Source organism: Hemibagrus wyckioides, linkage group LG09 (assembly GCF_019097595.1).
Source record: "Hemibagrus wyckioides isolate EC202008001 linkage group LG09, SWU_Hwy_1.0, whole genome shotgun sequence".
Lineage (NCBI taxonomy): Eukaryota > Metazoa > Chordata > Actinopteri > Siluriformes > Bagridae > Hemibagrus > Hemibagrus wyckioides.
Window position 1 is genome coordinate 4,871,094 of NC_080718.1, and position 8,514 is coordinate 4,879,607.

General features: G+C 42.1%; 2 protein-coding genes across 2 annotated transcripts; one reads left to right on the top strand and one right to left on the bottom strand.

The window, feature by feature from the left end:
- Positions 1-2,169: 2,169 nt before the first annotated feature.
- On the bottom strand, positions 2,170-5,958 carry alkbh1 (alkB homolog 1, histone H2A dioxygenase). The gene is made up of 6 exons (XM_058398332.1): positions 5,807-5,958; positions 5,562-5,670; positions 4,797-4,959; positions 4,291-4,375; positions 2,791-2,984; positions 2,170-2,701 (listed from the first exon to the last, which is right to left on the bottom strand). Exons 1-6 carry the CDS (start codon positions 5,948-5,950, stop codon positions 2,263-2,265), a joined length of 1,134 nt encoding a protein of 377 aa, XP_058254315.1. The 5' UTR covers positions 5,951-5,958; the 3' UTR covers positions 2,170-2,262.
- A 170-nt stretch (positions 5,959-6,128) lies between these two features.
- On the top strand, positions 6,129-7,882 carry slirp (SRA stem-loop interacting RNA binding protein). The gene is made up of 4 exons (XM_058399524.1): positions 6,129-6,237; positions 6,925-6,983; positions 7,067-7,174; positions 7,705-7,882. Exons 1-4 carry the CDS (start codon positions 6,171-6,173, stop codon positions 7,771-7,773), a joined length of 303 nt encoding a protein of 100 aa, XP_058255507.1. The 5' UTR covers positions 6,129-6,170; the 3' UTR covers positions 7,774-7,882.
- Positions 7,883-8,514: the final 632 nt, after the last annotated feature.

Here is an 8,514-nt window from a genome sequence, read left to right on the forward strand (position 1 = left end):
GTAATGCATGCAAGACAATTTTATTGTTGCAAACAAATGAAAAAACAATCAAACAACAACAACAAATAAATAATGTTTACAATTTTCCTCCTTACTCCAAAGTTCAATTTTATTTTATTGCCCTAGTGTCCAAAGGGGCCATCAGTAAACACACAGCAGCGAGCCGGCCCGAAGGACACACGGCCCCGATGTTGGCGCTGCCATGGAAACGAGGGCAAGCCAATTAAAAGCATCGTCAGTGCAAATAACATAATGGCCTGTAATCAACTCAGCAGGAAGCCGGTGGCACTGCCTGCCGAAATCACTCATCACCATAACAACAGCAGCCGGTGCCGAACACTGAGCTCACCTCGTCGCCTCGGCTCTGCGGCTCGGAGAACGCAGACTTTTACTCACGACCTCAGAACCGTGCTCAGAATAAAGCCAGACATGGTAAGCAACACAAGGATGAAAAAAAAAAGTCGAATAACTTTTCCCAGATTTAAAAAAAATATGTCTAGAATTTCACAGTGGCATCCATCACGTTTAAAATGTCACACTCTATAACATTTAACACTTTAATGGACCGAATCCTTCCTGAAAAACAAGTTACATCATTTAGAAATGAGAGAATTTAAGTTCTGTAAGTAATTGATCTCAGAAATTATTTATTTCGTTTAAAAAAACATTGTTTAAACCGTGAAATAAACCTATTATATCTTGGTCTTTAACACTAACTGCCTCATTTATACATAACACTGATCATCAGCCACCTACATGGAGAATACTCTCACTTATTTCCTGTTTATCCAATCAACCAGTCACGTTGCAGCAACACAGCGCAGTGTGTAACAGGTCAAGAGATTCAGTCCACATGTTCATCCTTAACTAGCAAGTTTTGTTGATCTGGCGCTTCAGGTTTATGTTCTCTATGGAACCATGGATCTACCTTAAGATCTGACGTGTCGCATGCTCTGAGATGCTTTCCTGCTCACCACGGATGTAAAGAGTGGTGATTTGAGTTACCATAGCCTAGCAACCAGAACACCTCTAAAAATGTGCCCATGAAAACCATCGACTCAGCTGTTCGGAGGACGTTCTAGAGGAAGTTCATTCCAACTCCTCTGTGCCAGAACAGACCAGAGTCTTGATGTGTACCTCCCTCTTATCATGAGAGAAAGTGGGACCAGTGGAGCAATGGTGGAGGATCTGAGAGAGCGAGGTGTAGTGCGAGGAGTAATAAGAGCTTTGAGGTAAGAGGCTGATGGTCCATTCTTGGCTTTAAACGCAAGCATCAGTGTTGGGTTCAGTTACTGGGTGGGGTGGTTTGTGAGAACTTGTGAGGCAGGTTGAAAACAAGTCGTGCAGATACATTTTGGATCAGCCTTGGATGTAGTTTTATGTAGCTTTGGATGTAGTTGGATCAGCTTTGTACAGTAGCGGGCCATGCATTTCACACCTAGGCCTTCACCGGTGTCCTTCCTGAATTAATCCACTTCTATACCATCATTATGACGCCACCATGGGCGTCGCTAGGCCATTTTCTACTCAGTCCTCCTAAAGTTCTGCAATTCTCCATAAACTGTACACAAATTTGTGATCGCCTCAGTTCCCTATAAATTTCATATGAAAACGGCGGCAGACTTCGGCTCCTCCCCAGCTTTCAGCGCTTTCTTCAATCTGCAGACCGCGGACCAAGAGAAAAGCTATGAAATGTAGAGAATAGACTAATACACATTCATGGAAAAATATATTAAAATGCAAGTCAGTGATTCAGATCACTGCTGCCAGCAGAGAAGGCCTTGCTGGCCCTGATGGCCAGTTGGATGTAGTTTGATCAGCCTTTGGTGTAGCTGGATCAGACTTTGCAGACCGTCTATCGCTCATTCTGTCGGAAAACGTACGGAATGTTACAAAGCACCGAAACTGGAGACTCCTTCCTTCTTCTTACTGTACTTTATTTCACTGCATTTTTATTTTAGCTCAATTATCTCTTCTGCTGACAAAATTCCTTTGTGTAAAAATAAACCTCTTAAATCTTGACTCAAATATTAAATAAATATCTGATTTACGATTAAATTTTTTTCTTACACGAACACATTATTTTCACATCACGAACACGTCATGTCATTATTTTCCTCTTATGCCCCACCCTTGGCTGCCATGTTGCAAGTAAATTACAGGAATATCTTTCACAGACTGGAATATGTTTTATTCACATATATACAACTTTAAATTTATTTTTAAATTAAGAAATTAAAGTCCAAAGCACAGATTCACAGGTCATGAATCAAGGTCATATCCTGACCCACTTTTCCTCTTCTTAGCCCTCTGGGTCTCCTCGTCACGGTCACTTCCGGATTGTTCAGTGGCTGGAACAGTGTGTGCGTCCATGATGGGGAAGGTCTGACCCGGACCGAGGACCTGTCTGACTGTCATGTTAATGCGTGATGTCTTAAGGTAGGTAGAACACACCTCCCAGTCCTTTTCACACACAGTCCGGACGATGCTATCTGGATTCGACTTGTCATTGACCACACACTGGTCCAGGCAGGAGGGCAGGGGCTGGCTAGCGGGGGCGGGGACGATGCAGGGTACAGCATGGTACAGCAGGCGACTGGAACCTGACATCACCATGATGTCACCGCTGCGCATAAACATGGCGGTGGGCGGGTCCTGTCGTTTAGTTCCGCCCAGCAGGAAGACCGCCGTCTGACCGAAGCTGAGACGAAAGCATCACTTTAATCTGTGTTTATTCATGAACTTTAACTCTGGTGGAAAATGTGGCATGAAGGTAACACTCAAACTCACCTGAAAGACAGGAGTGGTGGAGTGTGATCAAGCTCCGATTCGTCCACATGGATGCCGAGAGACGAATCGGAGCGATAGTAGTTCAGGATTCCCGCCTCTGCGTTAAAGCTGGGAAAACCGCAAGCTGCTGCTACTTTGTGGGACAAAGAGTGAAGATCATCAGGGAAAGGAGTGTAGTGATCAGGAGAATAGGTCTATACAAGGAAGGAAAAAACACAAACACACACACAAGTTACATGGGTGCTAATATGAGAGAGAGAGAGAGAGAGAGAGAGAGAGAGAGAGAGCGCGCAAGAGTGAGAGAGCAACAGAGACAGAAAAGAGAGAGTGGGAGAGAGAGAGAGAGAGAGAGAGAGAGAGAGATGGTTTAGAATAAACACAGTTGCTCCTTCACGTTATAATTCACAGTGTATTAAACCTCACATGATGGAGATTTGTGCATCATGCTGTCGCTCTTTCATGAGACTTCGCTGAAAGAGAAAAAGTGAACCGAGTTGCTGCTTAAAACTGGCAGTTTGTTGCCCAAGATTCTGCAGCATTAACGCGAGATTCTGCAGCATTAACGCGAGATTCTGCAGCATTAACGCGAGATTCTGCAGCATTAACGCGAGATTCTGCAGCATTAACGCGAGATTCTGCAGCATTAACGCGAGTTTCTGCAGCATTAACGCGAGTTTCTGCAGCATTAACGCGAGTTTCTGCAGCATTAACGTGAGATTCTGCAGCATTAACGCGAGTTTCTGCAGCATTAATGCGAGATGAGGGTTAATGAATCCTGAGTGCTACTCCTGATTGATTTCATAGGACAGAAACCGAAATGTAATTAGCATAGAAACGAGACAGATGAGCCGCGAGTCTCTGCAGCTCCACACCGACCGTCCTGAAGGAGGAAACGATGCTAATCAGATTCAGGACAAAGTGCTCTCACACACACACACACACACACACACTCTCTGCTTCTGAGGGCAGTGGCGTCCATAAAGGCCACGGTTTCCCTCAGGATAATAACTCACACTCGCTCGCCTTCTCTCCGAGCGGCTGAAGGTTCAGAGTGGCCAACTTCCGATCTAGGCGTTGGTTGGAAATGAATACAGGATTTCAGGGCTGGTGGGAGGGACGGCACTGCTCCATCAGCCTCACTGACCAATCACGGGATTCTGTGAGCACTGAGGTGTGATGTAGCACAAGCAGAGGTTAGCTGGTTTATTCAGAGGATGTTTGAGCTAGAGTTGTTTCATCACACACACACCCTCTTACTATTTCTCTCTCTTTCTCTCTCACACACACACACACACACACACACTCTCGCGCTCTCTCTCTCTCTCTCACACACACACACACACACACACACACACACACACACACACACACACACACACACAGTGAATATGTTCAGCTTTTGTGAAAAATGAACAACTAAATTTGTTAGAACACAAATAATACCTACATGAGCGAGAATCGGTCACTCGGGTATAAATCTGAATATCTGGATCCCAGTACCTTGGTATCCCAGTTGTAATGGTAACCCAGAGTCACCCAGCGGAGCTTCTCCAGCAAAGTCCTCGGCTCCCTCTGACCTTTCTTCCTGCACAAACCAACAGATACGTTACTGCATGCTGAGAGAAGAGCTAACATCACTGCACATCTTCACACACAGGAGTGTACAGACACTCGCACACACGGGCAGACACTCGCACACACGGGCAGACACTCGCACACACGGGCAGACACTCGCACACACGGGCAGACACTCGCACACACGGGGGTTTGATCTCACAACCACTCAATCATTAAGACAATTCCATAAATGCCAGCAATCAGTCTGAGAGCGGCTCTGTCCACTTCCAGGTCAGCTCTCACAAGAAAGCGACACTGAATTGACCTGGGATTACGATTTCAGTGGTACTAGATCGGGTTTACTCTCTCTTAGCAGAACAAGTGAGGCTTGGGAGGTCATAGAGACAAAGTCAAAGAATTTGAGCATCCAGGAATGAAGCGGTATTTACCGGATGCTGCCTATGCTCTTCTCCCAGATGTTCTCCGTCTCTGCAGCTGGCATGTGCATGTCCAGGTTACACACGTTGGGTTTCTGCGTGTACGTCTTCAGGCACTGTTTCACCCAGTAGTGCTGAGAGCCAGGCAGGAAAGGATTGGAGATGAACAGAAACCCTGGGGAATTTAAAAAAAATAAATAACAATCAGAATCAAGAAAACAAATATCAATGCTGTGGTATTAAAATTTTTTACAAGAAACATAGGAGTCTAAGGAAGCTCTCAAGAAATTTTTTCTTGTGTGTGCATGATATTTTGCTTTTCAGGATGGCATGTTTTCTTCTAGTCATTAATAAAAGTTTGTAGATTCTCTCAGACACAGAATCATCTCCATAGTGAAGACGTGGAATTGATGATGATGATGATGCTTCAGTATGCAGTAACTTCTCCAGCTTGGTACCCGGGTTCGAACAGGCAGGGGCCTTTCTGTGTGGAGTTTGCATGTTCTCCCTGTGCTGCGTGGGTTTACTCCGGGTACTCCAGTTTCCTCCCACAGTCTAAAAACATGTACATTAGGTTGATTGGTAATTCTAAATTGCCCATAGGAGTGAGTGTGTGTGTGTGTGTGGTTGTCTGTCTATATGTGTGGCTCTGTAATGGACTGGCGACCTGTCCAGGGTGTTTCGCCCAATGTGTGCTAGGATAGGCTCCAGCAGATCCCTGTGACCCTAATTAGGAATAAAGCGGGTATAGAAAATGGATGGATGGATGGATGGTACCTGGATATCCCTGAAGACCAAACGCTCTCCATTCTTTAACAGGCTGAAGTCCTGCTTTGAACGCGGCTTCCTCGCTAACACCACCATAGTTCAGCTCGGCTGTATAAACCTGCATGTGACGCGAATAGGAACTTAGATTTATCTCACATGTCCGTTTATGTGAGAGTCCAGAGAAGTCAATACTACACTCTTTGACCCCTGATCTAATCAAAACAACCCTTAACTGGAGCTCAACAACGACTCACCAGTTCATTTCCAATTTTCTTCGAAAAATCAATGACTTCACTAAAATCCGGAGGCGGACTCCTCCGTTTATAAAACTTGAACAATTTTCTAAACGCATCCTCGCCTTGCTCCACCATGGACGCCGCCATCTTAGCTGTCATCATTGACCTATGACCTTTCAACGCTCTGACGTCAAAAATGCAATCGCAAAATATAATATATATTATTATTTCTTCATCCAAATTCATATTATTTACATGTTTAATTCATTTCAGTTTTGCTTTGGTGTTAAGTATAAAACCATATGAGAAAAAAATAAAGCCCGTATATATCACGTGGTCTGGGTCATAAACGGACACTTTTTTTTTTTCCCAAGGACGAAACATGGCGGCTTCCAGCAAGAAGGTGTTTGAGCTGTTTGTCTCAAAAGTCCCGTGGACTGTCGCAACCAGTAAGTGTGTAACAGACCTCAGATTTATTCGAGCATATATATGATTTATGTCGGTTTATTCAAAATGCGTGACGTTATCATGGTTAGCCCGGCATTGGCTAACCGGTTAAATGTACAAAAAATGAATCACTTGCTGTTCTTGTAAGAAGGCGTATTTATATCCTTTATTAACTCCTACTACGTAAAAATAGATTCCTAATTTAACCCGAAATAAGACGATACGTTTATACAAAATGCGTTTTTTTAACAAATAATTCGCGTAAACTATCGGGTCCTGAGTCGATTCTCTGAATCGAGGCATTTAGACATGAGAGTCGACTCCGAAGCTTTACAGTCACATTTAGCGCAGGGACCCGAGTTGTCTTTGAGGTTTTAAGAATTTTAAGAGGTCATTGCATATGCTGCGTTTTATTATATTTTATTTCGACTTATTATATTTTAAATTAATCGACTCTTAAAACGAGTCTGAATCACGATCAGAGTCAACTCAGGTTTCTGCAGTGAACCGGCCATGTGTCTGAAATGCGAGCTGTGTTCTGATTGGACAATTTTTAGTTAATGTAATCTGCTATCCAATTGTAACAGAGGAGGCGGGATTTGTAGTACTGTACAGGCTCCTTAATCTCTGTTTCATATGGAAATAGCATCCCTACAGCTGTACAGTTCAATTTTCTGTCCTTCTTTCAGAGGAGATAAAAGAGTATTTCGGACAGTTCGGCCAAGTGAAGAAATGCCTCCTGGTTTTTGTAAGTATATTTAGTTATTTTTGTTTTTAAAAAACCACTATATTCATGTATGTGACATTTCTATGGACTGTTTTTATCATCAGGACAAAGAGACAGGCTTTCATAGGGGCTTTTGCTGGATCGGCTATTCGTCAGAAGAAGGACTGCAGAACGTGCTTCAGAAAGATACTCACATTCTGGAGGGAAGCAGGGTATGTAGTCTCATCGTAAGGAGGTTCAGTATCAAATAACAAAAAAACGGAAATCATTTCATTTAAACTGGAGCAATGGAACCAGTTATTTTGGGCCAAAGCTGCAGTGCCATTATATATAATTATATATATATATATATATATACACACACACACACACACACACACTAATATATATATATATATAATGTGTGTGTGTATATATATATATATATATATACATACACACACATATATACATATATATATATACACACACACATTATATATATATATATATTATATTATTGTGTATGTGTGTGTAAATAAATATATTTTATATAAATAAATAAATTTTGATAAATATAAAAACATTTCAATTTAATTTTTTTATATTAATAAATACTTATTTATATAGTGCTATAGTATATAGCACATTTCTTTACTCCTTCTGTACTGAATCTTTTGTACTTGTTTAATGCGGGAATATAAGATACTGCTTTCAGTTTTTTTTGTATTGATGTGTTAATATTGCCCCCCCCAAAATGCAGCTCCAAGTACAGAAGAACAGACGGCCGTTTATGGGGAGGAAAGCAAACAAAGAAGCCGATGAGAGCTGAACAGGAAAATTGACTAATGTGAAATTGTTTTTTTTGTTTTTTTTTGTCATCTGTTATTACAAATCTGTAACTTTGTCTGTGAAATAAACCTGTCTTTATGGAAAGGTGACTTTGCCATTTTACTGTTCAATGTGTTGCTGAAAGAACATGTGTACTTAAAAAAAATAAATAAATAAAATAAAATAACAACACAGAACTAAAATATTTGAAGTGATGCCAAAAGAACCAGATTTTGGTTTCCCCCATTTCCGTAAAGAACTCGGGGTGCCATAAAGAAGCTTTTGTGGAATGGAAATGATTCATTCATAAAATGGTTCTTCATAGAATCAGAACCATTTAAATACTTTTTTGCATCACTCACCAGCTACATGCAACTCATTCAACTCTGGGTCATTGACCCAGTCAATGGGGTTCAAGCCCCAGCACTGACAAGCTGCCACTGCTAGGCCCTTTAGCAAGGCCCCCAACCTACCTTGCTCCAGGGGCACTGCATCATGGCTGATCCTATGCTCTGACCCCAGCCCCATAGATGGGATATGGGAAGAAAGAATTTTACTGTGTGGTAATGTACATGACAAAGACAACTTGATCATAAACAGGATTATAAGATAAGGAGAAGATCTTCCATGGCTGTACACACACTTGAACAGAAATGGGGGTTAAATGCTGCCATAGCATAAATAAAATCAGGAGAACACAATGCATTCGTTTCATTTGTTCAGCTTTATACTATAAACATGA

What these genes read in the sequence shown, in the direction of transcription:
- slirp (XM_058399524.1), top strand. Translation starts at nt 6,171, where the DNA reads ATGGCGGCTTCCAGCAAGAAGGTGTTTGAGCTGTTTGTCTCAAAAGTC. An exon ending in CCCGTGGACTGTCGCAACCA is followed by an intron (nt 6,238 to 6,924) that starts GTAAGTGTGTAA and finishes TCCTTCTTTCAG; the next exon opens with AGGAGATAAAAGAGTATTTC. An exon ending in AGAAATGCCTCCTGGTTTTT is followed by an intron (nt 6,984 to 7,066) that starts GTAAGTATATTT and finishes TTTTATCATCAG; the next exon opens with GACAAAGAGACAGGCTTTCA.
- alkbh1 (XM_058398332.1), bottom strand. Translation starts at nt 5,950, where the DNA reads ATGATGACAGCTAAGATGGCGGCGTCCATGGTGGAGCAAGGCGAGGAT. An exon ending in TGGTCTTCAGGGATATCCAG is followed by an intron (nt 4,960 to 5,561) that starts GTACCATCCATC and finishes TAAATTCCCCAG; the next exon opens with GGTTTCTGTTCATCTCCAAT. An exon ending in AAGAGCATAGGCAGCATCCG is followed by an intron (nt 4,376 to 4,796) that starts GTAAATACCGCT and finishes TGGTTTGTGCAG; the next exon opens with GAAGAAAGGTCAGAGGGAGC.